The sequence below is a fragment of the Prunus persica genome, chromosome G7, assembly GCF_000346465.2.
Source record: "Prunus persica cultivar Lovell chromosome G7, Prunus_persica_NCBIv2, whole genome shotgun sequence".
NCBI lineage: Eukaryota > Viridiplantae > Streptophyta > Magnoliopsida > Rosales > Rosaceae > Prunus > Prunus persica.
The window spans coordinates 12,963,430-12,980,520 of NC_034015.1; the positions used below are offsets into that span (position 1 = coordinate 12,963,430).

A 17,091-nucleotide genomic window follows, 5' to 3' on the forward strand; every position below is an offset into this window, starting at 1 on the left:
ACATATCTTGATATTCTTCTTTTGGCATCAAATTGTGCGGTGGAGATGAAGCTGTCCTGAAATAACCTGACAGAGCAGTCATGGTAGCATGTAGGGACCCTTCAGGAGTTCACATGCAGACTTTATAGAGAGACCCCTCCCTCCCCCCCAATCCAAATTAGTCAAATCCCTCATCCCAACTCCCTCAGACACCACCCTCTCACTCCTTCAGCAACTCAACCCTTCTCTCTCTCTCTCTCTCTCTCTCTCTCTCTCTCACAATGCCTACAACCAGAAGAAAGCTCCTGAACAAAGTTACAGTGGACATAGGTTGCAGCAACTGCAGAAAACCAAAACTCTTCCACATATTCCATCCAAAGCCAAAACCCACCACAACCCAAAAACAAAAGTACCACCACCATAACAATTTCTCTTCATCTTCGAGCTCATGCAACAAAGTCTACAAAGCCAACAACAACGCCACCACATTCTCTCCAAACACAGACTATGCTCCATTTTTGGACACAGAGGTCAAGCCAAAGAGCGCAAGAGCCGTCCAAGGTTTTGGGAGAATTGGCAACGAGAGTGTGGCCGTGGAGAAAGACTCAGGCGATCCTTACTTGGATTTTCGACACTCGATGCTCCAAATGATACTGGAAAACGAAATATACGCAAAAGACGATCTCAGAGAGCTTCTCAACTGTTTCTTGCAGCTCAACGCACCTTGCAACCATGGAATTATTATCAGAGTTTTCACTGAGATCTGGAATGCTGTTTTCTCAGTGAGGTCGTCTGGTTCAACAATGCTGCATTTTCCTCGCAAGTCACGTGACTACTAGATAGCTAATGCACGTGCAATGGCATTGGAGTTCCCACTACAAATATCATGTTGAGATCCCTTATATAAAAGACAATGTGATTCCCTCAAGCCATTAATGTAGGTCTTGTAAGATTGTGGTGCATGCAATGTAAAGAAAGATTTTCCATGATTCAGTCGTATGGAATATTGCTTTTTTACTTTTGTCGTTTTCTTTTTTGCCACTTCCCTAGAGTACAAAATAATCTTTGACCCAAAAAAAGAGTACAAAAAAAATTAAGCAGATAGAACATATTTTAGTGGCACATCTGAAATTTTACTACACATAAGTTAAAGTGTGGTTATCTTTTAGTTTTGAGTCGAATTTGCCGGCTGATGTGGTTGAAAAATGGTGCAATATGGCTAAGGGTGCAAGTTGGATTGGAAAAGTCGATTTGGTTATGAAATTTCTTGTTGAACTAAATATAATTTCATGACTAAATAGACATAGACAAATGATTTTATAAAGGATAGCAACATCTAATAAGTATTAGTATATAATAATTTTCAAGCTTATTACAATATGAGTTTTTAATTTTGAGTCAATTTTAATCTTTTAATGGTTATGCATGTTTATAATTTTCAACTAGTTTTTGAAATTTTTCCAAAAAAAATTCAAAATATGTAAATTCTAAAATTTTTCATAAATTCTGAAAATTCCAAGTTAGAATGGATAGTGAAATTTCAAAATTTTATGAAACGAAATTGGAATAGGATTTTTATTCTAAATTTTTTTATTGGAATTAGAATCTCCCAATTTCGATTCGATCCGTCAAAAATCAGCCCTAAATATTGCAAGTGGCTGATTGTAAGTTTTCATTAGAGTGGACTTAGGATTTGATAGAAGAGCTCAAGGAAAAGAAGACTTGATGTATTGTCCCTAGGATTGTAAGTTGGGTTGGTCAAAACAATGGCCAAGTTTCAAGAAATGAGCATTGTTGGGGGGTGAAAGATAGGCATTGGGATTTGGATTATAATTATTAGACAAGAGTTTGGAGGTGGTGAAAGACAGTTGGTTTAAGATTTTTTATATGGAGGAGGAGAGATGAGAATAGAAATCTCTATATCTGACATCTTACATTTTCCAAGGCTCATTATATTTTGGCTGCCTCTAGGTTATTATTAATAATCACACTTGCAAGTTGGCCTTCGATCTCTCTCTGTCTCATCTGGCCTGCTCTGACATCCTTTTCTCCTCTTCTCTTCTGCCAAGTTATATTTCTAGAATTTACACTCCTTTACTCAGGATGGTTTTGAAACTAATTAGACGTTTATGAATTAAATCATCGGTACAAGAAGAATTTATATGTAACAAGGAGGATGTTACTATGATAATATTTTAAATTAGTGAGAAAGTGAAAACGCATAATAATACGTGATTGATTTAAAATATCGCTATAGTGATATTTCTGTGTAAGTAAGTTCTTCTCCATCAAATAGGGATGGACAAGCCACGATAATGAAGACCCACTTGACTCTATTTGTAACAACAATTTATACCCAGATCACCACACCAAACAACAAAAAGGCACAAAGATCCAACTTGGTTATGCTTTGGAGTGTCAATTACAGTTGCTTGTGTGCCTCTCTATCTCTAACCATTCCATCAAAGCCAAGTTAGATTTCCAGTTGAGGCAATAATATTATATATCTTCTCTCTGGCCCAGAGAAAGTCGATCATGAAAGATGTTCCCCACTATCAAAGAAAAATAAATAAAAGATCTGATAATATTGACTTTATGTGTATAAGTAATTATTGAAACAAACTCTTGATTTAATGATGTTACAATTTATACTTGGCCCAAGAATTGTAAATTGCTACAAACAAGTGAATTCAATTTAATTGTTCATAATGAGGATTTAAGGGGAGAGAGAGCTGGACAGAGTCATGATGGATTGCTTTCTATCTTAAATATTTCCACAAGCATCAAGATTCCCTCAGCAGATAGATTTGACTTATCCTTCTCAAAGTAGACCACATTCAATTCTTACATTGATGATGCAGCTACAATATTGAAATTGCTGTGTGAGAGAGATGGAAGATGATGGTTAATGTTGAATTTAAGAGAGCATGTATTTCCAGCAGAGTTAAAATTGAATAAACAAAGTGAGTGAAAATGAGTTCTGAATATTACACTCTTGAATGTATTATAGTTTGTGACTGGCTATGGTCTATATACTTGTTAGAGGTAGGTCTGAATTTTTTTGGTTACATTGGAAGGAAAGAAACCATGAGTGTCATCATGCCAAGCAGGGAAGAAGGAGGAGGGCCACAACCATTGTGATAACCCCGCTCAACGGAGGTCTGAATTTAAATATCAAGAACAACAGTTGTGAAATTAAAAAAGAAAAGATGCATAAGTAAATTTGTTGGAAAGCTCTGGAATGATCAAATAAAGCATGGCCAACAGTGCTAACTTCAATTTTAGTATCCTAAAACATAGACAAACAACATCCCTTCAACTTTGTGTGGAACCAAGTACTCTAATTTCTAACTGGATATGGCAATTATATGAATCCCTTTCGGCACTTTTCAAGACCAATAGATTGTTGAAACATTTTGATTTGGGGCATCAAAATGTGAGACTGACATGTAAAAGTGGTACATAGTGGGAACCATGAGGAAGAGGGAAGATAAGGGGAATGACATGACAGGTCACCTCTCTTCAATCTGAGAAACGCCATTGCTCCAATCTTGTTCCTTAAAGGCTTGCCCCTAAGTTGACCTCTCTGGGAAAGTTTAATTTCTAATCTTTGCTTTTGGGACATTTTGGGGTTTTTAAGTCACTTTAGGAAGGCTGAATTCCAATTATTAGTGACTCTTGTAACTTAAAAACCCTACCAGGTTGTGGATTAAGTGTTTGGCTGTCCTTTGGCTCAATATCTGGTACACAGATCACAAGTGCGGGCATACCAGTTTGCTATTCTAACTGTAGAAGTTGGAAGATTTTCAACTGCTCAAATGGCACGTTTAGCTAAGTTTTTTTTTGTCAGGAAGAGGGATTGAACTTGGATGCAAGGAGGCAGACACACTATCGTTAGCCAATTGACCGAACTCATGCCTATAATTTCTCTAAACCTATTGATTAAAAGCTTAATTGGTGCCACTGAAGCTTGGGCCCGATTGAACATAGCCCTTTCCCAGAATGATAGAGATATGAGAAGCCTCTCTTCATTTTCAATCAAGCTACCAAAATCCAAATATTACTAGTTGAATAAAATATGTGTTCACTATGCATCTCTTCATCCATATTTCCAAGTAAAATTAGAAATCCCACAATCTAATTTTACTTTTATGTAACTTTTTGTTTCATTATGTTGGTTTTTCCAAGCATTTGGTTTCATATAATGACTAACAGACCCTAACTTTTCATTATGTTGGTTTTTTCTATCTTCCAAGTTCCAATCCTTTCAAAATCTTGGGAAAAAAGAACTTGGGATCCCATAGATTACTTATCCCCCTTTCTTGGCTTTTGTTTTTGGTAAAGAGGTAACTTCTTTCCTATCCAACCAGTTTCATGGTTGCTTTTTTCTCCTTTACCAAGCATAGTGTGTTTAGGGTTTCAATGATCTTTCTGCATGAACTTAATGAAAAGTCACGATTCAAGTGAGTAATGGTCCTAATCGAATCCCTGTTTGGAGCTCTGTTGATGTCAGGGGGTGTTTATGGGACAAAGCTTTACAAGTTTCTTTATGTCAAGTCGAAAAAGCCCAATTAAATGCAAATGGCTGTCAAGCCATGCACCGAATGGATTGATTGATATGGGCCGTGGTTGGTAGTCGGTATAAATAAGCCTCTTCTCCATCACATCCTGCTCCCATTTAAGGTGGCCTTAAATAGACTTCAATGACTGGTCCTTCAAACACGAGAACTACCATGCATTTGAAAGCAGATGGTGTCTCACTCCAATATAAAATTACTATCAAATTTTCAAGGTACATGTTGCCAACTTTTCTCAATATAACATGTCAGTTTATCTGATAATAAGTAAAAATACGGATGCATTTTAATCGCCCTTTTATTAAAAGGGTGAATTCTTTAATTTAAATTGTTGAAAATTTCGTAAGAACACATTTCTTATAATAATTAAAAAAAAGAACCAACATCCATTGTTTTTATGGGGATACTCTAGTAATAAAGGGAAAGAACAACCCATGATTGAGATCTTAAAATTGTTACCACTAAAAAAAACATTATGTGACAGATTGTTTTCATCCCTAGGAGAAGAAAAAATGCCAAGAGAGTGAAATGTGGGATATGCATATGGTGTCTTGACCCATGAAGCCCAATCAATGCAAAAAACGACACAAAGCTCAAGTTGAAATGAAGACAGCAGACACCAACTTCAATACTCTTTTTCTCATCACAATTTTCGTGTAAATTAAATTTTTCTCGGAAAATGAGGGTCTCCTTGGTGCTTAGGGTTGGGTAATTATCTCACTAATTACCAAACTAAGCATTAATTAGTTTCTAGGGAAGCATGTGTTACGATTGATTTCCTCCAAATTTGACAAGTTAAAGCCTGCAGGGTGTTTGTTTCTTTGTCTGGAACAGTAGTCTGATCAAGTGTAGCCAAGCACAGTCTAAAACTAGTGAGACCTATTTGCCGATGTAGTCTTGTGGCACCCTTGATTTATTTTGACCTAAATCATTGCCATCCACTTATTTATTTATTTATATTTAAAAAGCCAAGCACTTATTTTATTTTTGTATGGTGATTGCCATGACATCCACTTACTTGACTCTCTCTATGGATATCGCATGGCTGATGGCACCCTAAGAAAACAAGATTATAATTCAAATGTCATTGTCAGAGAGAAGAGAAAGTTAAAAATTTTAGATTTATGTAAAAATAATAATAATTCAGGAGGTATTGTGAAAACACAAAAAAATTTATGAGATGTCAGTGTAAATAATTCGATGACAAAAACTTTAAGAAACCAATTCCATCTAGTCTGCTTAATGAAATTTTCCATTCATATCTTTATCCTAAAGTTTTTAAAAAGATTATATATATGTGTAACTTCTTCACCTCTAATTTTGAACTGGCGGAAATTCTTATTTCTTTGAACATTTTTTTTGTTTTCAATATGGTCTAAGGACGTTTGCCTCATCACAATTCAGAGAAAACAAAAACAAAAAAGATGACATGGTTGGTGGTACATATGATTGCACCAAGACATATATTTATATATAGCGATGGCCGTATTAGTATAAAACTTAATTTGCTAATGTAATCAATCATCCTAAATGATTAAATTAAGCACATTATCTGCCATTGCTTGTCGAGGTGAGCTATTAAAATAATTGAGTGGCACGAGGTTTAGAAGCTTCGCCGCTTGGGCAAGAATCTTGCCTCAGAGATTGAAGAGGCATCTACGCTGAGCCAAAAGACTCTCGAACCATGGAACGTTGACTAATTTTCCACCTATTTACTGCCTTTAAGTAACTTTTTTTTCTTTTTCTTTTTTATTCCAAATTAAGAGACCTGAAAGTTAATTTCTCCATATACCTCCTATGTATGTGTTCTTTTATTTTCCTTCCACTAATTAAAGTAAAACTTACATTTGATATAGGAATAATTCTCTGGTACGAGAAAATGACATGTTATGTTATGAAGAATACTATCATAATGAATCGTATATTCAAACAGGAGTCTAACTGCATAATTAACGGTTTAAATTACACAATTGCGCGGATAACAGTTTTGTAGCTACTCCTTCCTTATTTGGTACTGTGCTATATATAAATAGCAACCATTAGATTGTCACTTGAAGATTGCACTAACAAGACATGCACATAACAACCAAAAACCAGTATGGAGAAGATAAATATAGGATTGGGTTTAGCTTTTGTTGTTCTTATCCAGCTTTGGATTTAACCTTGAGCTGTTCCTTTACACCACTGAAAAAATACTGACATTCTCCTATATCACCCTAAGAATATATGTCACCTTCTTGTTTTTTCCTACAACACCTAGCAAATGTGCAGAAGAGAGAAATTCAAATTATTATATGGGCAGGGATATGATGATAAGGTCCCCAAAAAAAGAGAAAAAATAGGAGAGCAAGCAAAATTATCTATCTGAAATTATTTTGGACACCAGAAAGCTGAATATGGCAATTGCAGGTGGCTTGTTTTTTCTCTTCTTAAACTTGTACTTAAGTGACTCTCAAAACCATGTTCATGTTCTCAACAAACAAAAATGAACGCAATTTTACAGTGTTTTTTTTTTGGGGTTCCGACGATAAATGATTAAATTGTGCAGGTGCAAGGAAATGAGTGTTAGGACCACGCCAAACTTCAGAGCTGGAATTGTAGCTATCATTGATAATGACCCTCCATTTCAAGCAATTCAAAATCAACGGCTCTGATTGCTTCCAATTCCGGAGCTGGTACTCCCATGTGGATTACACACAGTGATAGTGGTGGATGTTTGCTCAATCACAATGTCTACACTTGTTCAAGTGTGGTCAGTTGCAGAAGATCATCCCTGCAAATTTGTGTTACATTGTTTTTTTAGGACTGAACAAAATATTATATACTTTAAAAAAAAAAGAGAGAGATAAAAAGCCATAAGTTGCTGCTGCCCACATGGAGCTTAGTATATTTCATATAATAACAGAATGCCGTTGAAGCAAGCTATATGGCTCCTAAATTTTGAGTACCTCAAATTTCATGGTATATTTTATCACCAATTTGATGATGTCTTCACGGTCCACAAAAAAATTGTTAATTTGTCTCATGTGTTAAAAGATTCAATTTGCATTAATTCCAAGTAGGACCAAAAGGGTTTCTTGAAATAGCAAACTACGACTTACATCAACAAAATTAAATTGCTGATCACGTTTCTTATAAAGTTGAAATATATCCACTTAGGTAAGTAGATAGATAGTAGTTAGAGTTTAATCATGTGAGATATATAATGTGACACATATAGATCTCAAATCCGTGAAAAATGTAATCAATAAATATGATAGCTGCAACACTATTTAGTATTGAAATAGAAAATAACCCATGTTAGATTATCTTACTATGCATCGGGAAATGGAAACTGCAATCCACACACGGTTGCAATCTCCACACGAATCTGGAAGAGAGAGAGAGAGAGGAGAGAGGAACATGAGAGTCATCAAAAGGTTTCACTATCATAATTTCCACTAGTAGTATACATATATTTTCCATTGAATCAAAGCACCTAACTAAGCCTAAGATGAAGATGGCGAAGCTTCATCTTCTTCATGAATCTGATCTTCCTCAGCTTCAAACAATGAAGACAAACAAGGAGTGCTTTCAGATTCTTCCTCAGGCTCTATTGATGAGACACAAGGAATAGAAGAAGATGATAAAGAAGAAGTACTAGCAGTACTGTTATAAAAATTAGATAAAGGAGAAGAAGGAGAACTAATATTACAAGAACAAGAACAATTAGTAGAACCAATACTAAAAGCTAGACCTACCAAGAGATCAACAAAAGCTCCAACAATATACCCATGATTGCTTTTCGCATTGACCCTCAAATACCAACACAAAAGCTCTTCAAGATGATCCCAATCCTTCAAACCATGAGCCTCCACCATTTCCTCCATGGATTTCCTAAAATCCAAAATGGGGTCTGGAGAGTCCATTGACAAAACCACACTCTCCTTGAATGGAACAATATTAAGCTCCTCACCATCTGCTGCTCCCTTAGCCTCCTCCTCCATTACTATAGAGCTTGTTTCACCTGCCTTAGGCTCAAAGAAGAGCCTCTCTGACCTCAACCCTTTGATCACTGTCTCAACTGGATCCAAACCTGAGTCGTCAGAGGCTGTGGAGAAGCTTGGACATGACTCAGATGAGTTGGTGAAGAATGAGTCTGGTGTTTCTATCACTTCTGTGGTGCTTGTGTCAAAGTAGGCTGAGTTTATGGTCTTGAAGATATCATTGCCTGCTCTGAAAGAGAGGGTTCTGGGTTGGGAGCAAGAAGGCCAAGGCCATGTTGAAGAAGAAGAAGAAGAATATCTTGATGCCTCTGTGTTCTTGGAGAGAAAAGGGAGCTTCATTTTCTTGCCCATCTCTCTCTCTCTGATTTTGAGAAATGAGGGTTTCAAAACTTTCAAATGAATTTTGGAGCTGTGAAGTGTGGCATTAATGGCCAGTCAGAGAGAGGGTTGTAGGGGGATGAAGATTATTTAAAGAAGTAATGAGACAAAGGAAAAAATATATAAACAAAATGGGAGTTGGGGAGGGGAAGTTGGAATTGGGAGAGGAAACTAGTGGGGTCTTTTACTCTATTATATGTCTGTGTATATATTTCTGTATTTAAAACAACTTTAAAGTAGATGTTTTCAGTTGAGCTCATTGAATATAATAGTACAGGTGTTAAGTAGAGCTTTTAATTCTTTAACAGTCTTTTACCAATGGTTATAGCCCGATGAAAAAAGAAATTGATTTGCATATCAGTGTTTTCAATTTCAAATTCTCGTTGTACATTGATAGTGTGTGTGAAAAATATCTTTATCTTTGTAATTTAGACTATCTCTTGTATTGAAAAATTAAAAAAAAAAAAATTCCTGTAATCCTTTTAATTGACCCAAAAGAAAAGAAAAAAGTCTTCTTTTTTTTTTTTTTTCAATTCCCACAAACCTATCATATGATTTTGATCTCTATAACTAAGTGAAGTTACTTTAGTTCTTATAGTATCAATTGTTGCGATTTAAAGTGATTTACCAAGAGTTGCCAATTTTAGAACAATGGCTTCATTTCGTCCTCCTTTTATATTTTATAATATGAAATTTATACATGTGTTACATATGTTTAGATGTGTAAAAATACCTTACACACAACATTCACGGGCTAATTAATATATTATATGAGTTAAATCCAAATTTGAAACTAATTACTACTCAAAGGATTATATAATTTATTTTTATATGCACAATACTCTTGTGATATTCTCTCTTGTTGTATTGTATGTTTTGTAGGAGCACAATGGGCAATCTTAGTTGTGAGATCTTTCAGATCAACACTTGATCTGCTTTTTTTTTCCTTTCCCTAAAGAAAAAGCATTTGGACGGAAACTGAAGTTAAAAAAAATAAAATAAAAATTGTGAAGAAAACAAAAGAAAAATAATCTATCCACAGTATTTTCTCTTTCCTCTTGGTTTAAGAAAATTAACTTTAAGGCACCAAGATCACAATATCAAGAAAAGATTTTGCTTAAATGAGATTTTAGGTCTCTTTGGCTGGCTTCAGCTAATATGGGAATTTGGCGGCTAGGAAATTTTGTATTTTATACAATTCTTCTGCATTATAGATTTTTATACGGCAAGGAGAGAGAGAGAGAGAGAGAGAGAGAGAGAGAGAGAGAGAGAGAGAGATTGAAACTTATTGTTATGATTTTGGAGTTATTACACCGGTGGTCACGTATGGCCCCTCTAGTAGCTAGCCTCACTGCTGAGACACTGAACAAGTTATTAATCTATGTGTTGATGATTTCGTCATTTCAAAATCACTCTTAAATTATCTCATACATTCCTCATTTATGAGCGGCTTAAGAAGGTGGGAAGTGAAATATATCTTGTTCAATGTATTTATTCCAACTTTCAAAAAAGATAAAAATAATTTATAACTCAAGTGATCAAAAGTATTTACTTCGAACATCACACACTGTGTTCGCTTGTCTAAAAGTAAAAATTAAACCTCACAACAAGAAGATATGTATAATTAGTTAAAGCTGGAGGGAAAAGAGATGAAATTCAAAATTGATAGGCATGTGGGGATGAATATCATGTGGAAGTATGTAACTCCAAGTCACGTGCCCTCCCAAGCATTACAGAGAGAAAGATTGAGACCCTTGAGAGAGACTCATTTATTACCCTTCCCTATTTCATGGATTGGTGGGATTCTGATCTCTGCTATCAGCATAGAGAGAGAGAGAGAGAGAGAGAGAGAGAGAGAGAGAGGGAGAGAGAGAGAGGGGGCAATAGCTGCCAATTGCCATGGCATGAGTTCTGTGAACCCTTCAATTTATTTGCGTGTTTTGTTTCTTCTAAACCTCCAAAAGTAAGTCACATCCTTTAACTTGAAGCTCATCTTTGTATACAATTCATAGATTCAATCAGTAGTCAATCCTAGGGTTCACATCTATTGATCTTCTTGACACGTCATCCCCATCACTTTCTAGTACTATATCAAATAGTACTAACATATAATTGTGTAGATAATTTTTTGGACGTTATGTTGCTACTTTGTTTATATGAACACATATTCAAAGGCGGATGAAATAATTTTGTCCAACAAGTACACGAGGAAGGAATATTGCCAAAAACAATTTACACCAATTTTTCAAGTTCAATTAACAAATTGTGGGGATGATGACTTTGATTCAGGCGGCATGTGACCCCGTGGGTTTAAGGTGATTTTGTCCCTATACGTATTTAAACTTCAAGTAACCAATAATTCAAATATGTAGTCCAACAATATAACATGTTAAATTATCTGTACAATAACACGATTCTTGATTTTATTATATCGTAAAAACAATTGAAAAGTATAGAGGATAGGAGATCCAATTTTGTGATGCATAGTTCTCAATTCCATTTTCAGTAAGCATCGAAGGGTCCATTGCATTAATCTTGATTGTGTAGTTGCCCGGTGGTCCTTTAACCATATCCACAGAAAGCTTTAACCTAAAAATCTGCTCCTCAGCTCATAAATATTAGAAATAAGATGAGTATCATTTACCAACACCAAGCAACACAACAATATACAGCGCAATTATATACCCCACCTTGTTCACGCAGTATCTTGTGACTCAGCCCCCATCTTTTAGATTCTAATCTAATCAAGTGACATTGACAGACTCAAAGTGTTAAAAGGACTAAACATTAGGCAGAGCAGGAAAAGTGCTGTTTCTTCATATAAAGCAAAATCCAAACTATTTTACCATGGACAGTCGCCCACGGACGAGTAGGAGACTGCCGGCTATTGGTGCCTGAGATCCCACATGTATCAACGGCCGGTAACTACCCACTTGCGTGTTGATGACTGACCCGAACATTGCTCAAAATAGTTTGCATCGAGTTCAGAACTGGGGTATTCGCACAAGGATTAATGTTCTAAAAAGTTTTATGTGGAGGTAAGGTTTGTGTGGAGGACCACCTTATCCCTCATTCCTTGTCTTATGGGGACCAAAGATTACAGCTTGCGGTCTGTCCCTAGGCGCACAAGAAATACAAGTGCACATGCAGTTTAGGTAAATTGCAGGTGGTTTTGCCTTGTGAAAGAAATGGCTTAGATTAGGAAACTGCACTTTGCTCCCTTGATTCTAAGTCATGGTGCATGTGGTGGCTCAACCATAATTTCTCAAGTACTCAATCAAAGAAATAGACCAATCATCACATAAAAAAAGAAATAGACCAAACATAAAGAACTAATGTCTTATAGTAAAGGAGAACATGAGGGCATCAATCATTGGGGCCAGGATGGTCTCTGCTTCCACACAAAAATGTGGCTAAATCAAATTTTCATCATCGTCAGGATTAGTACAAGCTTTTTTATACTAAACATTCATAATGTTCTTTTTATGTCTGTCTTTGGATGAGAAACAGAGCAGAAAAATTCACTAGAGAGGCAAAGGTCCTATGTCAAGGTGGGGCAGTGTCTTGTGCTCCCCAAAAATATTCAACTCAATAAGGTGATCTTTACCTATAATTATTGAAAACTTGATTTTGATTTAGTACAAAATTTCCCTATTTCCCTAAAATCTAAAGAGATTTCAGGATAGCCTATCCAGTTCACTGTTTGCATGCTTCGATTGACTCTGGTTTAGAAACAAGTTGTAGGTTGTTACCTTTTTACATGCAATTTTCGTCCATGTCCACAGACATTGCCAAGTTACAAGCTTCAGTAACGCTGCTTGTCGACCACATCACAGCCTCGATTCCTGAGCCATCCTCCACATTCGTTGTTCTATCCGGTTCATTCACACCTTCTCCACAGGCTAGTCTCCTCCCAATCCATCTATTGATCTCAAGTTCTCAAGCCACCCAGGCCTTCCATCATCTTCTGTGGGGACGTTTATGGTTCAGTCCAAACCAATTTTTTCTGCGAGATCCACACCCAAACCACATTATACCCAACATACGATGGGTTCTCCTCTGGTGGACGCCACTATCCCTCCCCCACCGCTCTGACCACACAAACATAACATCGTACACATAAACTTGGATTTTGACCACACCTAATACTGCTCCCGACTTAGATGGTCACGTGATTCTACTCTCTTTGTTGATTGGATATCCACTATGGAAGATTATTTTGAATGGTATATGCTATGTCCAATGCACAACGGATCCAGTTTGCCAAACTCAAACTGGTAGGAGCTGAAGGCTGCTAAGCACCATCTTTAACAACTGGGACAACCCCCCTGTGATTTTATGGGATGAGATGAAATTGAAACTCCGAGAACAATACCTTCCCATCTTTTTATCGTCACTAATTGTTAGATCAATTATGGACTTTTTTCCAAGGTACTTCTACTGTCCGGGAATATTATTCTCGCTTTGTGGAGTACAAATTGCGTTCTGCCATGCAGGAAGAGCTCACATTTACAGTTTCTCGTTTTATTTATGGCCTCCGGGATGATCTCAAACACAAGGTAAGTAGGTCACATCTGGATGGACGCCTATTGCCAAGCCTTGGAAGCTGAGATATATTTGTCGCCACAACATTCAGACTATGAAAACGGAGGACCATCTAACCCTCCTACACCGACACCTAACAAATGACCGACTGTTTTCACTAATGCTCGTATTGAATGTTTCCATTGCCATGTCAAAAAACATATTGCCTCTTGTTGTCATCATCAAACTTTAATTATCAGCACTCATGCTGGTGAGCCTTGTGAGAATGTGGAGCCTCTCGAAGGTGTCTATGATCCATGCATCAACGATTACTGACCCTAGTCTCCTATTATTCATACTAGTAGTCGTCGTCGCCGTTGTTAATTTACAATTTGTGGCTGATGCAGGAAGCATAGAACCTAAATTTATTAGTTTTCTTACGTATTTGTTAGTTTCCTAGATTCTCTAGTTTTCCAATTTCTAGTAGGATTTCTACTTTTCCAGATTTCCATATTTCTAGTTTTAAGTTTCCTATTTTATTTGGGTTAGGATTTTTGATTAAGTAAGAGATTTTTATCCTATTATTTTTAAGTTTTAGTTTGCTATAAATACCCACATGTAATTCTTTAAAATTCAGATTTGAATGTTGAGTAACCTTTTCAAGAACTCTCATATCTCTTCCCTTTCTTTTGTCCCTTCAATCTATATTTTCTTCTTCTCAATTTATATTTTCTTCTCTTCGATCTCTTATATTCTTCTCTATTCTATTGTTTAAGTGCTTAATCTAATACCTACGGGCTGTACTACATCACCTCGCCTTTGATCATGATCATGAATGGTTCTTCAGAGAGAGGATCCACAGCGCAGCCAAACATCTTTCTTCACAACTAGTCTCATCCATTTAATTCCAGCATTTGTCTAATCTGGCAAATGGAGAGATAGGATCATTAATCAAATATCAAAGACAATAGAACACTAGTACCAAGTGCCACAACTGCCTCGTACGTTGATAAAAAAACATTTTAGATAATATCAACAGCAGCCCCACCTTGAATTAGAGTAGTGCAACATTGCCATCAACACTGAATTAGTGTAGTGCAACATTGCCATCAACATTGGGCAATTGTTGACCCACAATGACAGAGACCAACCACCCTCATCCCCCCATTTTATCCCCACCCAGCCCACATGTGGCTCCAACATTTTGTATTTCTTTTTCTTTCTTTCTCAAAGTCAACATAAGTGCCACAGAAGCAAAACATTTCAGTTAGGCTTCATGCCACAGGAGCAAAAACCCTGCTACAAGTCTAACCCAACCCGGCTAACCCGAACTTAGGATTAAAATAACCATGTCTTCCAATATGCCAAACCCAAAAGTACTGCAAATTCGACAAGCTCCAGTAAAAGTATATCCCGTTTACCTAAATCGAATACTGCTAACCTACCATGACAATCAGTGACAGTCCGCAGATATCTTTTCCCCTTTTAGAAGAGAGGGTCCGGGTTACTGTAATCTCTGCAGCACATGCACAATTTTGGGATGTGTATTATTACCATGTCATCAATCATTTTTCACCCTTTGCTCACTTGCATTTCCAGATGACAAAGCATGTAGCGGCTGAGAAACAAATAAGCATGAAACTTGGCTGTACAAACACTCTAAGTGCACCAGATATACCAGGCACTAATATTATCCAGTACCTGCGTTGCATGTGATGTGATCGCTAGCAGGACTCAGTTAGCAACCAGAATGGATATTATCAATGATCAGCAAAGACCACAGTAACCAACATAGTCACACTGCACACAGATACAAAAACATACATGGAAAGATCAATTAGAAGAATGTATATTTTTCTTGATGGGATCCAGCTCCTCTGCATTTCCACACAAATGCAGAAAGCCAGTTGAATCCAAACAACAGATCCCCATGTGACACATCCGAATTCAACGGGCCAGCACCAAGTGGTGGTTCAACTTCAAATTCTACAACTGGTCCCACACAAATGGAGAAAGCCAGTGGAGATTCTTTTCCAACTTCATTGATTTGACAATTACAATGCAAATTTTTCTGGATATATTTCCTATGCAAATGGACAAGGCCAGTTGAAAACCAAAGATAGATCCACATGGATTGCGGCCCCAATTCAATGGGGCCAGAAACATGTGATGGTCCAGATTAGAGAACTGATCCTTCTCATTTGATGTAGAGGTTGAGAGGATCACTTTCCATCTTAAAGGCCTAATGGCTCTGCAAAACAGTACAAATTTAATTGATGGGTATTAAAAAGCAAAAGACTCTACCCAAACGAATCTTATTCTAAGTAATAACAAAACCCAATCAAATCCACTAGAAATGGCTTGAATTATAACAAAACCTGAACTTCTGATCAGAAGAACAATAGAAAACCCCACAGATATGAAAATAAGTAATTAACGCAATGGTTTTTGTAATTCTCAAAAGGGTAATGATTTCCCCACTCCAATTTTATCCACTTACACTCCTTTTTTAGTTATAAAATGGAGTGTAAGTGGATAAACTTGGAGTGGGGAAATCACCACTCTTCTCAAAACTGCTGCCAATTGTTAATCTTTCCATTTTTGGTAAAAGTAGCTTACGGTTTTCATAATTAAGTAATCTACTAAGAAGCATAAGATCAAATCTAGGGTGAAGGATTCCAAGGGTGCAAGAAGGGCCACCATCATTTACCCTAGAATCAATGTTTGATTGAAGAAAACAAAAATAAAGTTTATAAGTCACAGACACGAACCTGATGTGAAGAGAATTCAAAATGGCCGGACTTCAAGATATCCACAGAAACATGTCAAGGACATCTAAGAACCATAACTCTGTAAGAAGGATACAGAAAGCAAGCAGATCATATCTGGACTAAATTTATGCTTCAGACGAACCACAGGTTACAGCTAAAACTTACACACCTCCATTGAAATTCCCACCAAAAACTAAAATGATGTTGACTACAGATTAAATGACCTGATATAAGAGCACATTTCCAAACTTCTAACCAATACACCCATACGGAAGATAACCACTAAGGGATCAGGGATGAAAAGGTAAGCTTTAAATCAAAATACAATCACTGCCTAAGCAGATGTCATGCCAAAAAAAATCAACCCGTTTCTTCAACTGCAACCCCACGATAGAAGGTGAAAATGAAAAACAAAAACATGGTAACAAAATCTCACACGTATACACATGCATATATGGATTGCCTCCATGCGCAGTCACAGGAGCATGTGTCTATAGATCAAAAATAAATTATACAACGTATGTCAAATGCCTTCAAGAGCTGTAGATCCTGCAAAAACCAGGCAAGTCCACTATGTCAACTTCATGTTCAATTTTTATTGTTTTGATTATCAACAAAAGGATGCATATCTATTGCAAACATATATACATATAACAAGGGGGGATACCTAAGGAAAAGGTTCAGTTCTAGTAATAATTCAAAACCAAAGGCCCCAGAAAATCAAAGAAAATTGACACAATCCTAAACCTACCATTCTTGGAAGCTGATAAGAAGGATTGGGAGCTATACAGAAAATTTTATTTTAGCTGCATTTAGAATTATAAAAATTGATGAGTTGGGCAGCATAGGGAAGCAACAATATTTTAGCAGACATTA

The 17,091-nt window shown here is 36.6% G+C and overlaps 2 protein-coding genes across 3 annotated transcripts; one reads left to right on the forward strand and one right to left on the reverse strand.

The window, feature by feature from the left end:
- On the forward strand, positions 1-1,000 carry LOC18769362 (transcription repressor OFP6). The gene has a single exon (XM_007203239.2). It carries the CDS (start codon positions 261-263, stop codon positions 816-818), a length of 558 nt encoding a protein of 185 aa, XP_007203301.2. The 5' UTR covers positions 1-260; the 3' UTR covers positions 819-1,000.
- On the reverse strand, positions 6,954-9,102 carry LOC18770334 (transcription repressor OFP13). 2 transcript variants are annotated; one of them, XM_020567824.1, is made up of 2 exons: positions 8,297-9,102; positions 6,954-7,329 (listed from the first exon to the last, which is right to left on the reverse strand). In XM_020567824.1, exons 1-2 carry the CDS (start codon positions 8,891-8,893, stop codon positions 7,324-7,326), a joined length of 603 nt encoding a protein of 200 aa, XP_020423413.1. In that variant the 5' UTR covers positions 8,894-9,102; the 3' UTR covers positions 6,954-7,323. The 2 variants fall into 2 exon arrangements, with proteins under 2 accessions (XP_020423413.1, XP_020423412.1); XM_020567823.1 differs by lacking the exon at positions 6,954-7,329 and having other exon boundaries at positions 7,960-9,100.

What these genes read in the sequence shown, in the direction of transcription:
- LOC18770334 (XM_020567823.1), bottom strand. Translation starts at nt 8,893, where the DNA reads ATGGGCAAGAAAATGAAGCTCCCTTTTCTCTCCAAGAACACAGAGGCA.
- LOC18769362 (XM_007203239.2), top strand. Translation starts at nt 261, where the DNA reads ATGCCTACAACCAGAAGAAAGCTCCTGAACAAAGTTACAGTGGACATA.